The sequence below is a fragment of the Columba livia genome, chromosome 1 (genome assembly GCF_036013475.1).
Source record: "Columba livia isolate bColLiv1 breed racing homer chromosome 1, bColLiv1.pat.W.v2, whole genome shotgun sequence".
Classification (NCBI taxonomy): domain Eukaryota; kingdom Metazoa; phylum Chordata; class Aves; order Columbiformes; family Columbidae; genus Columba; species Columba livia.
The window spans coordinates 94,736,851-94,763,622 of NC_088602.1; the positions used below are offsets into that span (position 1 = coordinate 94,736,851).

The window sequence follows — 26,772 nt, forward strand, 5'->3', positions numbered from 1 at the left end:
ACTGGAGGTTATACTCCATAGAACATTGATCATAAGCAGCTGCTTCAGTTTATGGATAATATAAAAATACCCATTGACTTGCTCTTTTGTAACAAAGTTGCCCCTAAAAGGTAAGATACACAAAGCCACCTCAAAATTTCATCACTAAACACAAATGTGTTCATACTTTAGAAACCAACTTCAAGAACTCAGATAAACACGTAACTTGACTTTACAAAATTCTGCCCTATCATACTAAGGACTATGCTTCAAATAAAGAAATTTCCTGGGGCAAGAATGATATAAACTAAGTTATTTTTGGACTTCATGTAGAATTTTTAAGAAAAAACAAAAAGTGTTTTTTATACTGACGTAACAGTCTAGGTACCAAATACACCTTTTTGGCACACGATGTCAGCGAAGTTGCTGGAGAAGTGGTTCCCACTAACTGCTGGTAAGCAGTGTGTGAGACTCCCTTTTCCATTATATCGCTTCCATTTGTACAAGCAATTCTGGCACTGGTGGCTGTGATTATGCAGCTGCACTAGCCTTCCTTTTTCCAAAACCCTTCTAGATGCTAACTACCAGTCCCTTCTGCTGGAAAACTAATTCACAAACTTGCTGTTTCAGTTCCAACGAACGCATCTCCTACTGAATGACGAGATCAGAAATCACAAAGTCTTATCAAGCGTGAGAAAGGGAGCCAGGAAAGCAGAGGGAGGAAACCTATAGCAGAGAGCAGTAAAGAAGAGGAGATCCTGGTACCAGGCTGAAGGCAGCAATGGTAGGGCTTCCACCAGCACAGCTCCAGGGAAAAGCAAGGTTAAGAGTAGAGAGGTGCTATGCGTTCTCATAATTGATACATGGCCAACCAAGAATTTATACTTTATTCCTGGAGAAATTTTCTCCTATCATCTATGCAAGAATTATTGCTTGTCAACACGAGCCACCTCAAACATTTCTAAAACAGGAGATATACTGCAATAATTAGAAACTGGTAAAGTTTAATCAATGCAAAGTCTAACAATAAAGCACTTAGAAGTTTAAATATGGAAGAACAACAGAAATGTAGCAAATAAGGTCTGGAATGTAAGAACCCTGTACCTCAAGCTCTTCCCACATAAAGAAAACAGAACAAGTGTTTTGTTTGTTTTTCTATTTTATAAAGAAAACACACAAAAACCCTTAGGCCCAAGAGTTCACCTGCATTTCATATTCTTAAGTTTACAGTATAGAAGTCACATTAATTATGATAGTACTACCTGTCAGCATAAACTCTCTTTTCACCAGCACCAATATGCCTTTTTAATTGGCAAATACACTTTTTCACTGGTAACTGGTTCTAGAGTTGCATGTTTTCAATAATGGAAGTACAGAACATTTAACATCTGTACTAATACATGTTGTGAAGATTTATCCTAGTGACCATTCATCACTTTTTTGATGCAATGCTAGCATCTGCCAGATGTTTAGAGTGTACAGTATTATTTATAAGCCTGTTACTATTGTATATAATTTCATAGAGCATTAGAGATGTTTGAAATCTGTTCTTGAACATTGTATGACCTAGGTAGTATTCCATTGCAGCACCCATAATAATAATACTCAACATACTGCTATTAACCTGTTGTGCAGTGTTCTAACATTTTTTAAACTCTTGTTATATGTAATAAAATACCAGTAAAGACAAAAAATTGCCCCTATAATGAGGCACATTTTGGCATCTGTGCTAAATGCTGCTACATGGGCAGGCAAGTGCAAGTCAAAATATGAAAAGGAGAAAGTCATCATCTAATCACATTCATAACTTTTTCATAGAAAAATATAAATATATTCCCTGAAATGTAGGACAAAGAAGAGCCAGCATCCATCATGAGTTCTAGTGCTATTACCATTAAAAAAAAAAAAAAAAAAAAAGTGGGCTGGCTTTTCCTTTTAAGGTTACGTTTCGCAATCTGTATCATCTAAACCTCTGTCATCGTCATCATCACAATTGTCATATCTCACAGTCCGTCTACCACCGTTCCGAGTTCTTATCTTAGAACGCCGATTAGCTCTTCTATATTTGGTGTAATCCAAATCTTCAGAGTCATTTTCTTGGTTAGGTTTCCAGCGTTTCCTTCGCTGGGGTCTTCTAGAAGTCTTAAGTGAGCTGGAATTGGTAACTTCTTTTCTAACAACTTCTGCTTTCCTCTTCCTCTTCCTTGTTTCTGTGGCATCACTATAGATACTGTTATCAGTTCCAGAGTCTGAATCAGAAGAACAATGGAAACTGGCTTTTGAACTTCCTGCAGTCTCAGGTGCTTCCACATTCTCCAATACTGATCTTTTTTCATCCTTCTTCCCCCCTGTTGCAGATTCCGCTGTTTCTCTGAAGTCATCCAATAATTTTGATCTTTTGAAAGGAACTCTAGATTTCTTTGATACTTCTCTGATATTTTTAGTTTCCTTTTTAGCTAAGTCAGGATCTACCTCCTCTTCAGAGTTGCTCATATGATGGTTGTGGGCTGAAGCTGACTGACTGGAATTTCCCCAGTTTCTCCCATTTTCCATCTTGTGGTTTGTGGAATTCTCCTCTGAGGAGTCATATTCAAAATTTTTAAGAGCTGCAGCACAGATAGTTTTGTGTACCTGCTTGTGGATGTCATCATTCTGCTTTTGAGTTGCTTGCATCTCTGCCTCAGATTCTGTTTTTTCATTCTCAGACTCACTAATGTATTTTCTTTTAGGAGCAGATGATTCAGGGCAGGAAAGTTTTTTCCTATCAGAAAGCTGTTCTTTCTCATCATCAGACTTTAAGCAAGCATCGATCTCTGAGCTGCTGATCAGTTTCTTCCTGGATGCTGCAGACACATTGCCATGAAGCTGCCTTCTGTTCTTTTTTACTGTGTAAATGCTTTCTGAACTTGATAATTCTTCCTTTGTATCACTCATTATCTTAATCTTATTAGCTGCTAAAGTGGCACATCTGCGTGGATTTTTCTTCTCCGTTACATTAGACAGCTTTATGTGTTTCTTGTAGTTAATAATACATGTCCTGTTCCTGAGCACTTTTCCACTTTGTCCAGTCTCTTCAGATGTTGATTCTACAAAATAAAGATTTAAAAGTTCTTTTTAGTAACTTATATTCCTGAAATAAACCTATTAGGCACAAACTCTACTGCCTTTAATAAAATACACAAAAGCATTTTTATTGATTTCAACTGTTATGCACAATTTGCCTTAAGCCTTTACTAAAAATAGTCAGGCAGTCCCAGACTTTTGCTTTGAGATAATGGAAGTGTTCAAAAGTAATATTCTTTAGTATCACTCTAGTAATTAGCTTAGAAATTACAAATTACTGAACTTAGAAGTATTAGTAATATGAAAGAAGTTGTTTGCCATCATTAAAAGCTATCATTTTCTTACTAGAATTAACTTTCAAAATGAATTACTACACATTTTAGACCTTTGAATTCTAAAAAAGAATTTATAATATTTTATGTAGACACAAACCCCAGATAGATTTCTTAACTTTAGAATCATTTCATATACATAAAAAACGTTTAAATGGTTCAGTTCCTTAGCAGCTTTAACAGTAAGACTGCTTTTAATAATGAATCTTCCATTCAGTATTTTTAATATAGCACTTGTTTATGCTGGGTTTGAAAACAAATATTTGGTCTGTAAATAACATGAATGATGCTACAAAGATAAATGGTTTAAACTTTTACCTTCTAAATAGAACAGTTTTACTCACAGGTATCAATAAAAATTAAAAGCAGAAGTTCCTGAAGTAAATTTATTTGCATAGACTTGATTTAAAAAAAATTGTTATTTTAGCAGAAAAGTGTTTTGCAAAGTTAGTTTTCCCGAGAATATTGTCCACCTTTATTTCTCTGTAGCTGTTACTGATTTTATGAGTGAAGTGGATAAACATGTGCTTCATTAAAGCCCCTAAATTATATTAGCCTATTATCTCCTGATATCAGTCAATTTTATTCTAGCTTTATCTCATTACTTTCAACAATTCTCTACCTGTATTCAGGTAACAGAGGGGAAAAAAAAAAATCATGGCAGCTGCTCTGCATATTGTGTAATGCTCAGCAACTACATATCTTTTCAAGTAGAAGTTTATGGAAGCAAGCAGAGTTTAGAGAGGGCATGCTCTCTCGTCTTCCTTTACAGAGGGATGAAACAAGCTTGTCTTGATAACTTTGTTTATACTACGAATGGCCAAATGCCTTCTGAGAATGACAGCCACCTAGACACAGAACACCAGCCTGAGACTTAAAAATGAGTAAGGTTCAATACCCTGCTCCTTCTGATCAGCTTAGCCAGACGTGTTAGCATGGCAGCTCTTTTGTACTCTCATTCCCTAATTCCTCACCTATAAGGTATGAATAGGGCAACAGTTTCCCTAAATTCCAAACAGAATAAATGCAGAAAAGATGTATTATAGAAAAAAAAAAAAAAACAAACAATAAAAGTTACGAAACAGGAATTCAGATGTCCAGCTTGAGTACCAATATTAAAAATCTCTTCAGATACCAAATCTGGTCATTATTTCAATGTAAATCCTTTTATGTACTACTCAAGTTTATTCCTATTTTGAGGTTTCCAACAGATAATTAGTTTACCCTCTTTTCTAACAGTTTTAAGAAATTATACATGAACACTACTACTGTTGCTATTGGTACTGTGTGATTTTATGGCCAAAACATAACCTATTTCTGCGGAATACAGCATCATGCTGTAAAAAAGGCAAACCAATTCACTGATTAAAAAAATTAAGAGCTAAGGCTTAAATTATACACTGTCCTCCAGTACTATCAAGTAGACATATACACAACATATAGCTGCTACTCATAGCTGTTATGAGGCAAACCTGAACAGGCAGTAGTAAAGAGCTTTAACACTGTGAATTAGACCTGAAACAGGAAAATACTAATTAAATGTAACGATACATCATAACATACTAGTAGTGGCAAACGACAGCACACAAGTTACTGGTACAAAGAGACATTTTGACCACTTACTAAGTGTGGAAACATACAACCCAACTCCAGGATTAAGAGATTCCCCTACATCTGCTCCGAGCTACACCTGTGTTACAGAAGGGCAGTTTGGAAAGCTAGAAAAGACTGCCCGGCCTTAATGCTCACTTGATCCCCTTTGGCCGCCTGGAGAAGTAAATGTTTGAAACTGAAAGACATCACCTGGAACTATTCCAAGAAAGGCAGCTGAAGAAAAAAGCATGCACACAATTATTTGAGCCAATTTTTCCACAGAGATAGGTGCTTAGGTGTTTATAGATAGATGTTTTGAGCAAAGCTTTTATCATAATAAACAGATTATGCATATTTTCGAAGTTTCAGCAGCTAATTTATAAGACAGAATGCAAGAGCTCATGTCATCAAACCCTAAACCTGGAAGTCCAGGCTTCAATACTGAGTAGGAATATTCATCCACCACTCCAGTGAGCTCACCTGCAGGGTGTACTACAGTCCACAAATTATTTCCCAGCACCTACTAACCAGCTAAACAATTTATGTCGAAGCTTTGCTTTAGTAGTGTTATTTTTTGGCGTTTGGTTGGGTTTTGTTTGTTTTTAAATATACATGTATGCAAAAATGTACTACATAATCTAGAATAAATATTATATAATATAGAATACATATTACAGCACTACATAGATTATGTTTTATATATGAAAATATCCTATATCAAGATATGTATTAAAAATAAACACAGCACAAAACAAAGTTTCCACATAAATTGCTTAGCTGATTAACCACGTAGTAAATATATACAGAGAGAAAATATGTATTTATTTGAAAACAGATATTATATAAATACATATGTGCCTATATTTATGTATTAAATAAAAGCATCTCCAGCAGTACCTAACAATAACTTTTAGAAGTACAAACAAGTTTAGCTTCCTATTTACTGTCAGCCTCTTCAGAAAAGAGCAAGACATGCATCAGTTTGGTAAAACACAGTAAACTAGGCTGTGCTAACAGCACAATCTGTTGTTGCATCTACTGACCGTTGAGAAAAATGAGCTAGAAAGGGCATCTGCTAATTTAAAAATAATTATGTGACTATCTGTGGTAATATCCCATATTTAAGACTGGATAAACTGAAATGGAAAATAAATATTGTGTTTTTACAGTAAACACTGTCCAAAGCTAGCTATCAGTTCATATACAGGACAACTAACATTTCAATAAAACAACATGGGGAATAACTCGATGTAAAGAAAACTAAACATCTGAAAGTTACTCGCCTATAAGGAACATTGTATAGGACAATGATATATTCCCCTTTCACATGAAAGAAGTCTCAAACTTGGCCCTCTGTCTTTAACCATCCTGGTTCTGTACCTACTGGGATAATAAAATTAAGGTTTTTTTACTAAGTTAATGGTATACTCAGCCCTTTTGGCAGATGACTCTGCAAGGAGATCCAAACAATCCAAAAAGCTCAGTGTTGGCTACCCAGTGTGACAGCTTCTACATTATTCACAAGGAATGTTTACACAAAAAGTTTTTAACATTAACCAGTCTTGCTTTCCCCTTAAAAATGAGCTGTTAGACAAGATTGATAAGGGAAACATTACCAATTACCTACTCCAAAAGCTAAAAATTCCCACTAGATTAAGTATTTGTACAAATACCTTCCATTTTTGTCACATTAAAAGTCTCTTCCAATCTTCTCCTAGTAACACCAAAAAGTTTAATATTTGACTCACAGATTTTGTCAGGAAGCACATTCAAGTAAGATATTCAGTTCCATAAAGCTATTAAAAGATTCCCTCCTCCCAGTTTTCTTAAGCTTTAAAATAGAAAGTGACTACAGCAATTTAGTTCGGACAAGTCTGGAGTTCAATAACCAATTACAGAACTCAGCAGCTCTTTATTGTTGCTCCTCAGGTCCATCCGGCATCCTTTCACCTTGCTAATATTAAAACAGTAAGAAATGTTTTCAGTATGTTTAGCAGCTATAAATACTAAGGCCTTTTTAGTACAAAAGAAGTATGTATTCCTTGTGAGAAAACTGTCAAGACAGATTGATCTTAAGAGACAATTTTCTTCTCAAGATTCTTAAACCACTGCATTACAAGTGTGTACCAAAGCTACTACCTGATAGGGCACAAAAATGTAATACAATCAAACTTACAAGGCTGTTAGAAATTACTCAGTCTGGAATAAAAAGAAATATATGCTATCAAAAGTAATCCTTGCCCCTCACCTTAATTTTTTCAGCAAGGCAGCATTCAGTTGACACTGAACGCTGAAAAGTAAGGAGCTTGGACACAAAAATTTTACTATCTTATAAAGCAGTACTGAAGATAGCTCACTCTTTCCTCAATTGCCAAATTAATGATGTAGGAAGTAACTGAAAACAGGTAGGATTTTTTGCTCCCAAACATTACAGTCTTCAACTCTGATCAAGTATTATGTGAGCCAGAAACATTTAATTCTGCTGTGTGTGCTTGGTATGTAAAAAAGGCAACCAACTCATGCCTTTGAGCTTGAGTACTGTTTTTTCCTTTAATTTCCTTAAAGATAATTAACTATTTGCAAGGCACTAAATTCCTGTAAACCCATGTGTTAAGGCTAAACAATGCAGACTGCTTTGTTTGAGGGAGGTGGGTGAGGAACACTGCTGAGAAAGATTAGTCTTTGCACCATAACAACAAAACAAAATCTATATAACCTAAATAAAAATAAATGCTATGTTAAACCTGCACTTCATTAAGGTTAGATATAGTAAAAGCTAATGATCTAGATGCAGGCTAGGTCTATTGCCACTTAGGGGTATTCTCTCAAGTCTTTAAAGAGTGCTCAAGATGTTTCACAATGTTTTACCCTCCCTTCCCCCCAAAAAACAAACAAGCCAACCAAACAAAAAACCCAAAACCAACCAACCAAAAAAAACCCACAAAACAAAACCACCCAAAGCAAATAACAAAACAGCCCCAAACACAGTTTAAATTCCTAAGGAGTTTTTAGAGGTTCATAATCTGGTCTCTGTGATCCAGTGACAGGTTTGGAAGGATTAGACCAAAACACCAACCTCTGAACAGTCTTTCAAATTCTAAGTCAGGACCAATCCCCTAACAATATGAAGACACTTTATGTACAGACCCTGTTTTAATAAAACTTAACATAATTCTAATACACTTTAAAAAACCCCAAAATATGAATGTCCAAATCATAACGTGTCAGCCAGCACACACAAACATTTGAGTGACAGACAGAATTATGGGGTGGAGGGGAAAAAAAAAGGCACAAAGAACTAAACTTTTTGAAACAAGTGGAATGGTAAAATCTTGCATCTGCATCTATCTGGAATTTCTGTCCTTCAGTTAGCTGTCGTTAACTGCTTCACACAGATCTTCTCTGTAGTGTCTTATCAGCATGATAATATAACTAGAAAGTGCCATCAAGCTTCAATGAGTTACAACTTTGCTTAGACACTTAGGAAACTAAAGCAAGTAAGGAACAGCAGGGTCACCACTGCACCTCCCCATACAAAATCCACCCCCCCCCACCCTGATAACCATCCAAACCCCTGTATGTTATAATAAAACTGAGAAAAGCCAGACACGCATCAAAACATAACCAATGCAGCACCAAAGTGCCTCTCTGTCTTAAGGACACTACACATCACTTGACAGAATAAAATCCAAAAGCCAAATCAAGTTCCAGCTTCCAGTGTACACCATGGAAGAAAAATTACAACATCTTTCAGTCAAAAAAAAAATAAAGTTCCTTCAACTGAAAATAATAATGGCTGTAAGTCTGCTTTAAAACAGAAAGTTTCAACAGAAAATTAAGATAATCTACAGTAAGAACTATTGCTTTACCCACAAGCTCAAGGTAACAAGACTACAAAACAAAGGGGTTTTTTTCATTGCTGAAATTCTCAAAACAAGGAATAGGACAGAGAGAGCTGTACTGCTCCTTTTGAGATTCTGTGCTACCCTGAGCTGCACACCATAGAACTCATCCACAGCATCCTTTAGAACACTGCTTAGTTTTGTGCCAACACCCTGAAAGCCAGTGTTTCTCAAATTTAACTGTCATGTAAGCACAGTAATATTATTTCAGAATAGGTATTTTAGCATTAAATACTATATACTGCGACACTGATAAGCAAGTGCAAGTTAAATATGGAAAGAACAATCATGAGATAATCGTAAGTTTTTCATAGAGAAATGTATTGCCTGAATTGCACAAGAACGACCAGCGTTCAATCCAAATTCTCAATACCATAGAACTACACCAAACTCAAATAGGTTTCTCTCAGTGCTGTGTCTGGTAACCTCTCAGTTCCAAACCTGTCTAGACTTCTAGACACTGTCATCATCATCGTCATTGTAGCTCACCATTTTACTTCCCCCATTTATAATTATTTTAGAACAACGAGGAACAATATTACACTGTGTAGAGTCCAAACCCTCCCAGCCATTATGCAGTCATTAATCTTGTCTCCATCTAGTCAATATCAACAGTCAGATGCATTAACTTCAAAAATTTTACCTTTTCTAACAATTTTTGTTCTTCCTTTTATCTTCCTCCTTTTTGTTTTTGAAGTAGTTTCACAATAATTGCTATTGTTGGAATCTGTCTCAGATTCTGTATCAGAAGACTGATTGAAACTGGCACCAGGTCCAGATTTTGAACTCTTTGCAGTTTTAGTTGGCACCAAGCTCTCTGAGATAAAACTTTTCCCATCCTCTCTGTCTTCTGTTTCAGATTCTGCTGTGTCCTCTAAATCACTCAAGACTTTTGCTTTTTTTAAAGGAACAAGCTCTAGACCAGTTGCTTTTCTGCCATTCCATCTACCTGACTCAGAATCCACTTCATCCTCAGAGTTGCTCTCTGCAGGCTTATTATGTGCAGATGTAGACTTGTCAGAAGCTTTTTGACTACTCCCATACTCTGAATTATGGCTTTTGGAGTCCTCCTCTGAGAAGTCTGGAGTGGGACTTCTCATTTTGGGAGATACAGAATAGCCTGTCCCACGTGATTGTTTATGACCATTGCTTTGCCAGGTTTTCTGCTTCATCTGTGTGTTTGTCTCAGAATCTGAAGTTCCATTTTCAGATTCACTAACAAATTTTCTTCGTGCAGCAGATGAACCAGGTTGAGAAAGAACTTTCCTCTTGGTAAGCTGCTCTTCTATTTCTTTTTCACTTTCAGACTTTAAGCCTACATCATCCTCAGACCCCTCCAGTAACATTCGTCTGGCTGCAGCTGAGGCATTTCGGTGAGGCAGTTTCCTATTCTTGCAGCCAATGCCAATACTTTCTGAGCTTGAGACCTCTTCCTCCACATCGCTCATTAGCCTTAACTTATTAGCAGCCACAGCAGCACTTCTGCGTGGAGTTTTTCTGTGTCTACCAGTACTATTACTGCCTGATCCAGATGTCACCGCCGACATATTTTCAGAGTCACTGACATATAACTTTTTTCTGACAGTTTTTCTTGTATTCTCATTCTCCTGAAGAAGTGCTCCTGTAACGGAAATGAGAGATTAGCATCTTAAATATAAAACCAGCAGCTGCTTAAGTCTTGTCAAGCCTGGAGCAGGTTCAACTCACAGACATGACAAACAAAATACACTCCTCGTAATAGTTATGTGCATTTGTTGTCAGCCAAGAGAAATTATTTAGCCATGTCAGAAATTTTCCATTCATTCCAGTTTTGTGACAATTAGAACTTCTTTACGAATTACTGCTTTTACTTCAGTTTACATTAAAAATTGACACAAGACATTCCCTCTTATTAGGCTTTTGGTTTCTGCTCTCCACCCATAAGTACTGAAAAAAGTTGATTGTAGTATTTTGAGAGCTTCCGAACTACCACCAACAAAAAGCTGGTATCTTACATACACAACAATTTTAAAATACTAATTATATTTAGTTATATAAACACTTGTGTTATTTACCAGTCACAACAAAACTACTCAAATCTTACCTGTTTGTTTTCTCTGAGAAGCTCGATTTCTAGTTATCCTACGATTGCTGTTCATTCTTCTACATACACCATTTTGTAGTGGAGGTGACGCAAGAGCCACAGAGCTTTCTTTGCTGTCTCCTGAGCTACTTGTAGAGGATGAAGAGGAAGTAGACGACGAAACCAAGGAACCTTCTGTTTCACTTTCTGTTAAAACAAACAAATCAATCAGAATTCTAAACATACAGTCAGCTTCCAGTTAAGAGCTACAATTTGCTGATCCAGGAAATCTTCAATATTTCCTTACAATATTATCTTACAATACACCCTCATGCCTTAATGTCTTACATGTATGAAACTGACAGATCTAAAAAATAGGCCACTCCATATTAGTGTTCACTGACAGAAAACTTCTTTAACCTGTATTTAAGTTTCAAGTAAAATAACATGGCTGTTCCCAAATAAGAGAAAAGCATGTAAAAAACATACACAAAATATACTCTGACAGACTTTTTTAAAATCAGGACTTGTATTGTTATTCTTTGATAGAAACTGAATTTTTGTTGAGGTGTGGTGTAGGGAAAAAACAATTAGACAGGAAGGTTGCTATGTCTCATGGAACTTCTGTTATTTGCTAATTTTGGATGACCATTTTTATGTAATATATATAGGTGTACAACTGGTATTTTATATAGTACCATTTATCAAATACACTACATTTCCCTCTCAAATACAAGACATCAGTTTATTATAGCCACTTTCCTAAAACAGCTGCTTGAAATGAAGAAATTCTGTTATTCTATTTGGTAAGACCTGAGAGCAGCAAATAACCATGTAGTTAGTAGGAGAACTTTTTCTTATAATCAGTCTTACTCAGTTCAGCTTTGTTGGGAATCCCCATATAAAAGCTGCAAAAAAAATGTATCATCCACTTGACTGCAAAAAATATGCACAACCAAGACAGCTCTGTGTCTAAGACACAGACTATTCTATTGACAGATTCCTGCTTGGGCACAAGCTTTTTCATTAAAAGTTCAGTAAGCTTGCTGCATTCTATGGGATTTTAAAGTAGAAATGTCTATATTTAGTACAGATATTTTTATAATATTCAATAACATAGTGTCCAAAATTCATTAAAATACACAAAATTCTGTATTACACAAAAAAAACTAAACTGCATCAAAATCTTGTCAAATAAAATAAATTACATTAAAAATGCAACCCTTGTTTAACAATTTAGAATGCAATTGCAACCTATGCAAATTATAAAAGGAAGGAAATATTAATGGGCAAGTCATGGCAAAGACCAAGATGAAAATCCTCATCTGAAACAATTCTATTTCTGACCTGATGATAATGCAGAACAGTTTGTTAGTGTTGTGGATCTAGCTTTTCCATTCCTTTCAAAGGATGCCAGGCATTCAGAATCAGAGGATTCACCAGAGGAACTGTGGTTGTAATTGCCAGCATTCATTTTATGGCTTGCAACACAGGCAGCTTTCCTTGAGGTAGGTTGAGTAAAAGAATCTTCCTGCTCAGATTCAATTTTTGCCTGAGACTTCAATGGTTTCTGCTTCAAATTTCTAGTGAAAGGAGAGAGAAATAAAAGCAGCAGAGGTTGTAAAACTAGAAGAAATAATAGCAATTAAGTATTTTAACATTACTTCTCTGTGAAAGCTTATCTAACTGTATGCCCCAAGATTTTAGATTTATGGAAGGGTAGGTAGATTTGTGAGCTAACATGGTGTGGGACAATTTTAACTTTGACAGGGATAAGAATTCAGTACTTTCATTAAACTAATAGTGAAGTTATACAAGGGGAGACACACTCTGTTCTGAGAAACAAAGAAGTTAATACTGAATGCCTTTTAGAAACCAAGGTCCTCTTATTGTTTATGAGAAGGTTGCAACAGCAGCCTCAATTTCTGTTGAATTCCCAATCTCTTGTTAATTGCATACAAGCCTCAAACTAAGTGTTATGCATACTAACATTGCTCCACAATAAACTGAGTTCCAAAGAAACAAAGAAGGTGTATCTTTAGAGAAAGTTTACTGTATAAAGCAAAACACGTGTTTGCACAGAAACTCACTGATTCAATTTTTCCTTACTATACATGCTAGAGTGCTATACACAGTTCTGATAAGTCACTTATTTCCACATTTAAAACTCCTGTTTTGTCAGTTGCTTCCTTACAGTCACAGGTTTTCAGATGTTCATCTACGCACACTGGATGTATATGCTCTTTGCTATCCACATACTCTTCCAAATAGTCCCAAACCCAATCCTGCTGAGCACCACTGACTTGTAAAGAATTCCTGAGATACAAGCAGACGTGTAGTTTCAAAAGAAAATGGCTGCCTATCCTGACGCGTGTTCCTTTATTTCTCTGGGAAGAAATAAGAACGCAAGAAATACTGCCAGTAAAGCTTTAAAGCTCATTGCCAAGAACACCTGTAGCGTAATCCAACATCCATGCATAATAGAACTTGAAAATGTAGAATCATAGAAATAATCCACTGAAATTTTAAGAGAAGACAAATATGGCAAAGAAATACATTCTTAGATTGTTTTTCTTAAAACTCTTATTCCTATTCTTTGATTGCCAGCGAAGAAAGGCTGGACAGTAGCAGAAAGGTATAAGCTCAGTTTCAACAATTTACCAAGTTTAGCTTTTGTATTTTGTCTCGCTCCATCCCATATGCAAATTAGGAATGAGTCAATCATGTCAACCAGTTTGTTTTCCTTCAAAAGAGAAAAGGCATATCTAGCCACCAACAGAATGCCACAGTAAGTGAAAATTTCTATAAATTCCATAGGACTTTCTTCTGTATGTAGTAAAAGATGTAATATAAGCTGCTTTGTTATCTTTGTAATATATACAGCATGTAAATCTTTGTTTCATTCCTCATTATTTCCGTCAGATTAAATATTGATTTCCTGACTGAAATATTTAAAAACAATAAAAGCAAAAAAACCCAGCCTTTTTCTACCCTTCAGTCCTTTTGCTGTTTCACTGATGGTTTTATACTACAAAATCCCCACTTTTTTTGCATGTCTTTCCTTCTGCAAGAGAAATAATTATAAAAAGTCTTGCTCAAGTTAGCTAACTACTTAGTATGCTAGCTGTTCTCTTCTTCACAGACTAAACATGACAGTCAACCTGAATATTAGTCAGCTGAGATGTATCTCTACATCTGCATAATGTGGTTACCTGAGCATTTTGGTAGGATGCTGCACTGAGCTTTGATTATGATATCTTCTAGTATACCTCTGGTTTCTTCGCAGCTTTTCATTCTGTTTCTGACCATTTCTGAAATCTGAAACAATTCTTCTTATTTTCTCTTCAAATAGTGCTGACAATCTCAAGGTCATACTATAAATCTAGGTAAGGAAGTGCTTATATTAAAAACAGAACCTTTCATCCAAGAATAACATTTCAAAAATGAAAAACTGTATAGGAAAGAAACAGAAAATGCATAGCATGCAATCCTATGTAGCACTAAATAAACAAGAAATTAATATACTAAGTATTATGGTCATACTTCTCCCCACTACCCATCCAACCAGCAGCTTTATCAACAGTACTGATAAATGACTAATTCCAAAATAATACCTCATTTCATTAAGAGAAGTATAAAATCCCCAATATTAACAGCTACCTTTGACTTTTTGTTTGGAGTATAAGATTTTGCATTACTAAATATTAGTCTTATATCTTTGCACAGTTCCATTGGAGTGTCATAATTTCCAGCCTCCAGAGTTTCTTTCACTGTACCAAAGTCCATTGGAGTGTCTATAATATGTCTGTAATCCTAGACAAAACACATGACAAAAAGATTCAAGAAGGTATAAAGGCAAAACGACACTTTTGAATTTTATTTCTATAACTTAATGGTAGCTGAAATAACCGCAGATTATCTTAACCATCACCTGAAAACAGAAGCAACTACCACAGACAGCAATGCTTTTGCTGAGACTAGCTGATTTAAAGTCTCTACTACATTATCCCCTACAAACTCTTGCTCATTTTCAAGGCAGTCTTCAGAATTTCTGAAGGATCATGAGTTGATAACAGTGTCACAAGCTCGCACATGCAGATTTTCAGTATCAGTTCTCCTGAGCTTCCTCAATAAAAACTCCCCAATAACATGCAAGTCAACATTTTTATTGTTATGAGAAATGAGACTGCTGTAAATCAACACAATCCTTTCCCTGATGCATTTTACTATGAGAAAAACTGATCTGGTTTAATTAAAAAAAAAAAAAAAAAAAAAAAAGGCAATTCAAAATACCTCTTTCTCTCCTGTCAATGAGTTTTACAGAATCACAAGATGTTCTAAAACCTGAAGTGAGACCCAAATTCAAGATGTGAAGTCCATAGGAAAACATTTGTTTGCTTGTCAAGAAGTTTTTTTCCTTGAAAGTTTTTTTTTGATTTTTAGACAAAAAGAGATCAAAGAGTTAGGAAGAATACCATGAACAGCTAAGAGAAAGAGATGGAACGAATCAGATTCATAGCTCAGGCTCAGTTAAACAGGTTTTGTAGACTGTCTTTCAAGAAACTAGTTTTCATTAAGAACATACAGATTTATCTAGAATTATTTCCCTATAAGGGACAGTAAGAAAGCAAACAAAAGAGTTTGTGAGTGGTTTCAAATAATATTTAAGATATCAGGATATTTTTAGGCACCACTGCTGCTCTACAGTTGTGTTGTGTTGTGTGTCAATATTTTGCTGGATGTTAGTTATGTTGATGTGGTTGAGCATACAGCTCATAGTTCTAAGCACAGAGGAAAGCAAATTTCTTTCAATGGTTTGGGACTAAAGCCATAAAAGAGAACAAATACCTCGAAAAGCAATACAAAGATCTCATTATGGTACCAAATGCTAAGAGGAAAAAAAAAAAAAAAACAAAACAAAACACCTTATAAGGTTAGTAAGAACAACTTACAGGATATTGATCCAAATCAACTGGCTGCCTGAAAGGCTCAGAATCTTCACATTGGAAAATTAAATTCACCAGTTCCATACACTGTTTCTTCCAACAGTTTTCATCATAGCCTGTTTTCACGTTTTTTCCTTTTTTCAAGCCCCGTCCCTTGGGAAAAAAGTTAGGAAAAAGCACTATTGAAATACAGAAAGAAAACCTGATAATCTGTCTGGAATTACTTCTGAAGCAGAAAAATACACTTCCAAACATATCATTTTATAACAAAAAAGGCACTATACTACTAGCAGATTTCTTTGTAATCTTTAGTAATAAACTCTGACAATAATACAATTTTCTTTTACTATCTTTAAAAGGTTTTTTAGTACTAAATAACTAAGGCACACAAAAGTATGCCTTTTAATACTAAATTATTCTCAAAATATTTGAATATTATCCATCACTAAAAGTATTTTTCCCCAAGCATGTCAGCTGAATAATGCTTTTATTTATCATACAGATAACTGAAAACAGTTACACTGAACAACACTGGTATCAAACTTGAAAGTCAGATTTTCCTAGACAACTATACCGAACAGGTATAGAAGCATTAAAACAGCAAAGATGTATTTAAGCAAAGCTTTTTCTTCCCCAATACCATCAGGAAAATTTGGTTCCATGATTGTTATAAAACCAAGCATCACTATCACAGCATTTCAATACAGTCTGTTAATCATTTTTCCCTGCCCCACCTATTTAGGTATATACAGTAACAATTAGCCAACTCACTTTTCTTCTTCTATATGATGTTCTCGGAAGACATTTTTCATCATCCTGCATAAAATAAAATCAATCATCTTAAAAATGATGTGTGAAAAAAATAGCTAATGGGTGTTCAAAACGTCATTAGCTTTGCTACTGTGGTAAAAACTGATTTTTATTCTAATTTCTCTCAATGAAAGAGAAGATAAGCACATAAGAAAACACACAACACAGGATCTGAGAGACTTGGAAAGCAAGATCCTAGATGCTACCACTGAACATTCCTGATTCCACACTTGTCCTTAATATAAAGGAAAAAACACCATCAGAAATTTCAATGAGAAGATACCCATCAGCTTTGAACCTCAGTAACTGAAGTTTGTCAGTAATTCAAGTCACTGATAACAGATGTCATAAAACTTTCTGATTTTTGCTTGCCCTGAGTTTAGGAAAAGACATCTTGTGATCAAGTTACTTTTGGTAAAAAGAAAAATCTTATTATGTGGAAGGACACTAAGGTGATGCTGAAGCAGTGAAATAAAGAACTAAAACAATTCAGTGTAATTTCTTCCCTACATATTAATCTGCAAGGGACAGCAGCTATTTAGGAACTTTATGAAGTATTGGTAGTAAATGCCAAATCAGAAATCAAAAAGTGAAAGAGACATCAGTTCTGGCAGCTCTGGGTACACTATTAATAAACACACAGCCCTGCAGATAGCATTCACTGCATAACAACAGTGCATATTTACCTCTATCAGATTTAAGATAAATGTACTTTATTAAATGCTAAATGAAGTGTGCAAATTGGATGTATGATTCATATTGTGGTATATAGTGAAACTGAGAGCCAAAGCATCAATACAATAGTTATACAGCTTGTCAATTTTTAACATTTATGACTATATGAATAATAATTTTCATTTTAGAAATAAACAGATGCATATAATAAAGAATACGGCAAAAGACAGATTCATGTACTCTTGAAATATTTACATTACATTATTTCTAAAGCATATTAATGTACCGTACAGTCCCACTCACAAAAAACAGAAAAGTTGTTCCAGTTGACAGCACACAGTCATAGTACGAAATGCATATTTGTTACACTTACCAAATATTGACAAATCAATTATTTTAATAAGGCATCTCCTCACAGAACTCCCAACATTCATAATACATTCCATGTTTATACTAGTTATATAAATGTACAAATACACCCAAAAATATCTATTAAAAAAACTGAGCAATTTTACTAAAAACATTTGAAGGCTGGTAGCATTTTCTCACCCCTGTACATTACTGGAATTATCCACAAAAAAAGCTTACCAGATCAGCATCAAGACAATCTTGTTCATCATCTGTTGTGCTATATAGTTCAAAAATGTTTGTACAGTTCTGATCACTGTAATGCAATTAAATCTCTGTTATTTGGATAGCAAAAACACAGCTATAATTTCCTAGATATAACTGAGCCATAACCAAAAGCTACACATAAACTGCAAGACAGTAAATAAGAATGAAATAGAAAAATCAGAAGATGATTATAATACTAACAAAGTAATGTTACATCTGAAAAACTGCAATACTGTGCATTTCCAAAGTGAGGGGGAGAGGGTAAAATTAGCATTATTAATATGGAAGAGGCCTTCACATCTGATCTACCTGCAGGGAGACTGCCTACGCTAATTTAATTCAGTTGAGAGGTTTGATTTTGAAAGAAGTCAGACAAGCTACAACAGGAACTTCTACATATGTGCTAGACAGCTCAGAACTTACTTTACAGGTTGAGCTACTTTCCTATGAGGTGACATTTTAATACTATAAATAACAGTGAATGATACTGAGGGAAAAAGTTAAAATGTCTCTCTGCTGAACATTTAAGTATTTATCCGGTTAGGATAATAAGTCAAGAAGAATTACACAACTGTCCTGCAGTGCATTGAAAAATAGTAAGAAATCAAAAGCAGCAGGATAAACAATAAAGATGCTTATATCTTCCCACCACTTAAGAGCAGGATATTTAAGCACTATTTAGATTAAAATGCCACTTACTTGATATACTTTAAGAGCTGGGTAGTGATCTTTTTTGCAGCTCTAGCAATAGCACTCCCAGGTTCATTGAAGGTCCTAGCATTGCTTTCAATATATCTTACTTCCCAAACCAGTGCAGAGATTCTCCTTAAAATTAAAAAAAAAAAAAATGTTGCACCTTTAATACTAAGCTGAAAAGCTTAAAAGCTGAAAAAAAAAAAAGTCTAATAATTTTCTGTCCACATTAGATTAAGAAAAATGTCATTTGTTTTAATTCTCATTAGACCAGTCTCAGACTTTTCATTCACGTGGAAAACTGGAGTATGCTTGTACACACACAGGGAGACGTGCACTCAAGGAAGCAAAACCAACAACGCACATCTTTGCTCACTCATTTTCCAACTCACTGTTGATAAATCATCTTCAGAAAGTTTGTGAAATTCTAGCACCCTTTGGTTTCACTCTTAAAAATTCAGTTAGTACTTGGCTAGTTGCAGTAATATTTGTTACCACTAAATTATAAACCAGCACTGAAATAATACCAAGGATTGTGGATTTCCTGGATTCTTTAAAAAACACATGCATTTTTTAAGAAGCTTACATTTTACCTTATTCAAAAAGGAGAGGGAAAAAGTACTATTTAACCAACACTCTAAATTATAACATTTATTCTGGAAACATCAGACGTCAAATGGAACACAAGTTGTGTAGTATCTTAGTAATCCTTAACTAATAAACACAAAGCACAAGCAATTAAAAGAGTGACAAGAAAATTAGTCTAGTTACTTTTTTAAGGACATCTTGGCTATGATGTTCTGTTCTGTCTCCTCTCAGATACCTTGCTTTGAGGCCAACTGACCAGTCAAAGCAGTACCCTAAGATGACAGATTTGTAGAAACTGCTACAAATTACAATTGTAACTTGATAGAAATGAGCTAGCACAACTATGTAATTTCATTTTTATGATTCATTTTTCCAATTCCTTATAATCACAAAGCAGAGACACCCCCAGTTTGCAGCTCTTCACCTACAGAATTTCAAACTATTTCCCAAGACCCTATTTCAGTCTTAACGCAGGGAAAAAAAAGCTATTTATGTCTCTTCGCTGTATTTACAGGCATACAGAAGGTAAATCCAGATGAACATCCCCTAGTTTCTTCTGAGCTACGGATACTCAGCACATCCAACAAATCAAAACTTTATCACCTCTAGAGTTCAATTTATTCCCCCTCTCTCTACTGTACAGTTTTTATAATTTTAAACCCCTATGATAGTATTTAACATTTCACCTCCATGTTTAAGCCAATTTCTGAAAGCAATACGTGCTTAAGAGCTTAACCCTCTTCAAGTTCAAAGTAACTGAAGTACAGCACTTTGAAATCTTAATTAAGTCTTCAGGATTGAAGTATCTTTTTTTTTTTTTTTCAACATTTACTGTTTTTCAATAGCGAATTTCTCAAAGAAAGAATGTCAGTGTTTACTGTTACTCTAAAAACAGTACCCATATAGGCTGAAATCGATTTCCTTAAGATCTAAAAAATTTAATAAGGTTGCAGTTATCAGGCATCAGAGCCCTGCTACAAAACACTAGTAATGTTGAATTCAGGTACTAGAGCATTGGTTTTCAGAACGTTTTTAAAAAGGTTAATTGCTCTTCTTACTAAAAAAAGTTCAGATTTTCTCAAAACAGGCAAACCTAAGGCCAAACTCTCATTTGTTTCTACTGCTAGTACTAACCTGTAAAATCGGTTAGCCAGTCTTGTCCGAATAGTGTTCAGGTCTGTTGGATAAGCAATCACGGTACAGTACTTGGGATATGTACACAGGTCAACTGGACCAGCAAAAGCTGCTGAAATTTCTGTTAAGAAACAGCAAGATTAATTAAACTGACAATTGACAATTGAGCCAGGTGTTCAATTGCTATGTATATTATTGATAAAACCAGTGATGTATAAAAATATAAAAATCTCAGCACAGACAAACAGAAAGAACTGCACATAAACATGTATGAACGTTCACAGTACTTTATCGAAGGGAATTTTTAAAGGATGCCATGGATATTTCAGGGACCTGCTTATAAATGTAATGTGAGGAGAAAACTACCTAAAGCTTAGATGACATGCTTACCAAGAGTCAGAAGCTGATCAATACCACGGATAATCCGCTCACATGCTTCATCACGAGATCTCATTCCCCACTCGCCTTCTTGGGGTTTGTATAGTAGCTTCTCCACCTCTTCAAAAGTTACAGAAACACTAGCTCCTAATTCTTCAGGCTGATCAACTGAAGAGTGATAGCAAATAGGATAGGGTAGGAAGTTAGAACGCAAACCAAGAAGGTAAACTATTAAGTACTGATATTTATTAAATACTCATATGCTCATAACTGACAAAAAAAAAAATCTTGCCTTAAAGTTGAGATTGATGCTAAGGCTATAGGAAAAAGTAGTACACAGACTGACTACAACAGCAAAGATATCCTTTATGTGCCTTTTTCTTGCAGTTCTGGATCTCCAGAAGACTCTTTCTTCATTTAAGCACTAGACTTGAAGAGGACTTGAACTCAGAAGAGTTGTTTATATGCTTCTGTTTTAAATGCATGCCCCTAAAATTTGCAGGATCATAACTGACTTTAATGAGTCAATTTGTGCCCTCAGCCTTTAAATATGTGCAAGATAGGCAATATACTTTGTCACATCCTTCCTGGTATTATCAACTGTGATCTTTTGGACATTAAAAATAATATTTATTTTGAACATGGCAGATTAATAATTTCAAAGCAGTACAAACTAGCAGAAATATTAAACTGTCATTTATGGTTCTGTGGAAAGAGTCATGCCTCTTAAGACTAACACAATCTGGCTAATGCAGAATGACTGAGTACATAATGTATCATCCCTGGATGCCTTTCCCCCTTGACTGCACAAGCTGGTTTTAGTATATCTGCAGTTTCTGCACTTTTGTATTTTTGAAAAGCTACGTTCTTAATTTCATTTGTGCACTTGAAAAGGAACAACCACGTGAACGTTCCTGATTAGACACCGTAGGTAGGCAACATCACTTCTGTGTACTGAATTAGGACAATGGGAATCAGCAGATAAATTATCTTTTATTAGCAGATAAAATTCAACAGTGTAAAGAGTGTAGGATTATAGCTAGATATTAACAGAAAGAACTTCCATTAGCATCCAAGAGTCTGTACATTAAAAATGAAAGCAAGAAAAAGGATAGGATCCATGAATATGCTGCGTACAAATTCTCGATACACTTCGGCTACAACTACTGTACAGAAAAAAATCCAAGCTTTAGTGGCGGATCTTTTAAGTGTGAGAAAACTACTTTTTCCTTCAGCTGAACAGGGTTAGTCTTAATGAACCTAAACAATTTCTAGTTCTCTGTTCACTATTGCATTGACAAAGCCCAACAGTATTTGCTGTCCCCTGAAATAATACTGAAGATGAAGCAGCTCTTCAAGAAGCAGGTAAAAAAAAAAAAGGTACTATGGAAAGCTGACGGGGCAGAGGTGACTCACTTAGATGATCCTTCTAACTCATCTTTAAGCCAAAACAAATTCTGTAACCAAACTTCCTGAAGACAACACTAAGAGAAAGCACAAGTAATGCTTCTACACTTACACAGGGTTGCGTCAAGAAGAACTCACATGGTATCTGGCACTCCATTGCATAAGCGCTCAAGAGGGATTTTCTCCTGCAGGAGTAACAACTAAAGCAGAATGACAGACTAAAACAAACAAAACTCTGTCCTTCTCAACATGCACGCCAAGATCTCTGCTTTGTTTTCTTTACAGCATCCTGGTATATGTGACACAGAAGACTTGACATAACTCACAGCATGTTATATATATATATATATATATAAAATGACCACCTAGAATAATCTTCAGGAGTAAATGGGTCACAGAAAGCTGAATGCCCAGAAGGATGGCTGCAGTGCTTACAGTACAGGTATAGACAGTTCATACATACAACACCCAGTTCACACCAATAGCGTTTTACTAAACATGCTGCTGAAAACTGAACTTCCACGTCTATATGCACCAGCTTTTTCTGGTTTTCACAGCATTGTCCCTGACAAGGCAAGACTTTGACATCTGACACTATATCCTGATAATCATGAGACAAAACTTAGGCTTACTGGATATAAAGGGTAACAAATGAAGGTTGCAATGTGCTAGTTAGTCCAACTTCAGTGCTGTTCCTTCTCACATAAATCTATCTTAGTTAACCGAACAAAGAAATATTTTGAGAGAATAGTGGAAAATGTGAGATACAATTTCGATTTGGTTTTTAAGTCATTCAATTGAAGAAAGGAAGAGAAAGCGAAGTAGAGGGGGTTTCACTAATTTTATACTATATTGCTAATATAATAATGCTCTGTAGAAATGCACAAAACCTTTCTGTAAGAGCTCTTCTTCCCTACTGAGTGCCAGTTTCTGCCTGGAAAGAAAAGCAGCAAATAAAGAGTTCCAGACTGCCTTCAGATAATTTTTGTTCTTCTTCTAGCCTAGTGGCTGCTGTATTCTTGACCTGTTCAGAGAATGTTGTTCTCAATTCTTTGACCTTGTCCACAACAGACACACTAGATTTTAGCTTGCCTTTTCTTTGTGTCCCTTCCAAGTTTTCCTATGGTAAAGTTGTAGCTCCTTATATTAATCAAACCTTAAGCTCTTACAGCAAAGTAACAACTTACTAGATCAAAGAAAGAAGCTACCATTTTCCTCTGATATAGCAAATACTACCCAGATTTAAACTAGCAAGTGTAGGATGTCTCTGTCATTATGCTGCCAGTGTAGCAATTCCAAGAATTCTAGTTCCTTTATGCTGTCAAACTAAAGTGGTCAAGAACACTACTCTTTGTATTTCATTCCATAGGAGGAAGAAGTGGTAACTAATACACTGATATAAACAACATCTTAAACCGTATTATACAGCATTCGGAATAAATCAATACAGTTTGTCCTGCTAAAATAAATCCTAACTTAAGTTCACATGTAAGGCTTGTGAGCCTTTAACTGTCTCTCAGTAACATATATGGGAAGCATTAAGCAGTTCATGATTAATAAGAAGAGCTTCTGTATGTTAGGAGGAGACAGATGTTGGTGATGAGAAAATTGGATGTTTCAAGTAAATCTCTGCATGTGTGAAACCAAAATCCAGCTGATTACTTCTTTTCTATGAACTAAAATGTATAAAGACTTCAATTTCACATTTTGATTTCAGACTGTTTTGCAAAATTTGTCATCACGAGATATGACTCAAGCAGGCAGCTAACACTTTGGAGCTTAGACGGTCAGGCAGCTACTGAGAACATCCACATGTATACAATATACTCATATTTAAGATAAAAATATAGCACAAGGCTTTCTGGTGTCTGGGAAACAAGCTAACTCCTAGCAAAGGCTATTAGAAATTCAGTATCTTTTTGACAGCTTATTCAGGAACTACTCTGTCAGTATTTCACGAACTTTCCTCCTTCCATCCAGCTGGTACTGACAAGCACTGGAAAACTAAATCAAGTAAGACAAACCAGGAATCCAACTGTATCATTTATAGTTAATCTGGATTTGACCAGCAAACTTTATAAATTGCTGGTTTTAAACTACATGCAGTGAGGATGTGCTGGCTGGAAATTATTTTATATCTATTAGTTCCCCATCCCTTTATACTATAATGTATTACAACAAACTGGTTTTTTTGAAACTTGAGATGTTTTTGAACATTGACATTTTTAAGTAGCAGATTTTATTGTATAAGCCAGAGCTACACATTTCAAGTATTTCCTTCAAAATTGCTCTGGAAGATGCCAAGGGAAAAAAATATAGGTATATTCAAGGTATTTCACCAAATCTGAAGCAAGACTGTTTTTAAGAACTTTCTTGCTTAAATGCAGAAAAATGCCCTGCTGACATTCCCTACAATTTAAAGGATAACCATTACCATATCAGTTCCCCCTATTAAGTAGATATGTACAGTGGATACTGTACTCAAATGACTTAGTGACAAGAATTGCAATAAAGACAGGAGTTGTCTAAGGTCCAATACCTGCATGAGACTAAGGAACTGAAAAGCGGGAGAAGCACATGAATCTTTTATTAAATGAGTTTCTACCTACCATTATCAGGAACTGGTTCCATGTCCCACGGGCTAAGCTTTTCAATTTCACCATTGTCCCATCTGATTCACAAAGTTAAAAACAAACAAACACATACACAGAAATGTTATTTTGACTCAGAAGTATTCCCTCCAAGCATATTTAAATTACAGCTATTTTTATGTATTAATATACTGTATAAATATGCATATAAATAAAAGTATTAGCTAGCAATCACCTGTCACAGTGCAAAAAGAAACATTCTTCATAATGAATTTCAAATTACATTTGTGCTCCTCATTTTGGCTATACACAACTTATTCAATATCAAAATCAATTTTATAGATATTGTATCAAGACACTGCAGAAGAAAAATAAGCTGTACACTTGGAAAAATGAGATAACATCACGGGAAAGATACAAGAGCAAACATATGGGACAGAGGATTCTTTTGCAAACAACAACAGTAGTTGTGCAAGTCCATTGAATGTTTAAGAGAAAGGAAGAACTGTAAGTGAGGTATTTGATATATTAATATTTCATGTGATAAGAAATGCCCAAGTGGATCAGCTTAATGCCCTACCGGTTCAGCTAGACCAGTAACTTCTATTTTTGAAACTATTCTTGGGAGATGCTATTTACGGAGGCTGTATGATCCTAGTACAAGTCTGTTCTATCTGTACTTTCAGGATTCATGATCATTGTATTCCTCTAGGCATATTTGTGAACAGACCCCAATCTATTTCCTTTAGTATCTACTTATTTTTGCCTAATAATTTTTTGAACATGCTAGTACTTTCTCACTGGGGGTGATTAAGCTCCTGTCAGAAAAAAACAAGTATTTGCACACACTGACAGATCTTTTACATATGGAACAGTCTTAGCTTTGTCACTGCTAGGAACACAAAAAAGTCCCTTATGGTCAGATGATCTGTTCTAAATACAAAATGTTGATGCCACTTTTATTTATGGCACATCAAGAGCGCCAATTTTCTAATTGTAGCTATAAAAGCAAAACTGAAATTGCATACAAGCAAGAACTTCAATCTGGAAGTTACATCTTCCTCCTAAGGAAAATCAACAGGACAGATGACAAGTAAAGTAGATAATACAAGGAACCAAAATACGTAACACAATCTTGGTAGTCTCACAGAACTGTCTATTAGCTACAAATACTTCCCTTCCTTGGGATGAGTGACATTTTCAAAAACCTCTGAGCGAAAAAAAAAAAGCAGCACCCTCTAACAATGAAACTCTGGATATCAAAAATACTGCAAAAGACATGGGAACAATTTCTGGTCATGACAGAAACAGGAATATTATGTATTCACTGACTGTTCTACAGTCCTCCCATGCTGGGGGAATCCAAAGCAAACAAAATCCCAGAACCATTCCAGACTACTTGGATGGGCCACAACAAGGGCCACATCTGTGATAGTGTCCAGTTCTGGGCCCCTCAGTTCAAGAAGGACAGGGAACTGCTGGAGAGAGCCCAGTGCAGGGCAACAAAGATGATTAAGGGAGTGGAGCATCTCCCTTATGAGGAAAGGCTGAGGGAGCTGGGGCTCTTTAGCTTGGAGAAGAGGAGACTGAGGGGTGACCTCATTAATGTTTATAAATATGTAAAGGGTGAGTGTCACAAGGATGGAGCCAGGCTCTTCTTGGTGACAACCAAGGGTAAGACAAGGGGCAGTGGGTTCAAACTAGAACACAAGAGGTTCCACTTAAATATGAGAAGAAACTTCTTCACAGTGAGGGTAACAGAGCACTGGAACAGGCTGCCCAGGGGGGTTGTGGAGTCCCCTACTCTGGAGACATTCAAAACCTGACTGGACACATTCCTGTGTAGCCTCATCTAGGTGTTCCTGCTCTGGCAGGGGAATCTGACTAGATGATCTTTTGAGGTCTCTTCCAATCCCTAACATTCTGTGATTCTATGAAGGGCAATATCCTGATTTTGAACACTGAGGTCCTGAGTTATCTTTGTTCACCTTTTTTCTCCTTCAT

General features: G+C 35.6%; 1 protein-coding gene across 3 annotated transcripts in view; it reads right to left on the bottom strand.

Moving 5' to 3' along the window:
- Positions 1-966: 966 nt before the first annotated feature.
- The window catches only part of BRWD1 (bromodomain and WD repeat domain containing 1), a 56,438-nt gene continuing 30,632 nt past the window's right edge, over positions 967-26,772 (bottom strand). The window contains exons 29-41 of one of the 3 annotated variants that reach the window (XM_065068114.1): positions 24,787-24,848; positions 20,783-20,938; positions 20,393-20,513; positions 18,677-18,802; positions 17,951-18,026; positions 16,649-16,693; positions 15,884-16,030; positions 14,592-14,744; positions 14,144-14,313; positions 12,279-12,514; positions 10,953-11,138; positions 9,513-10,490; positions 967-3,065 (exon numbers count right to left, since the gene is read on the bottom strand). In XM_065068114.1, the coding sequence (XP_064924186.1) occupies positions 1,921-3,065; positions 9,513-10,490; positions 10,953-11,138; positions 12,279-12,514; positions 14,144-14,313; positions 14,592-14,744; positions 15,884-16,030; positions 16,649-16,693; positions 17,951-18,026; positions 18,677-18,802; positions 20,393-20,513; positions 20,783-20,938; positions 24,787-24,848 (3,601 nt within the window). In that variant the 3' untranslated portion in view covers positions 967-1,920. Of the gene's footprint in view, positions 3,066-9,512; positions 10,491-10,952; positions 11,139-12,278; positions 12,515-14,143; positions 14,314-14,591; positions 14,745-15,883; positions 16,031-16,648; positions 16,694-17,950; positions 18,027-18,676; positions 18,803-20,392; positions 20,514-20,782; positions 20,939-22,289; positions 22,378-24,786; positions 24,849-26,772 lie in introns of those variants that run through there. The other 2 variants (XR_010473583.1, XR_010473582.1) reach the window with 2 other exon arrangements.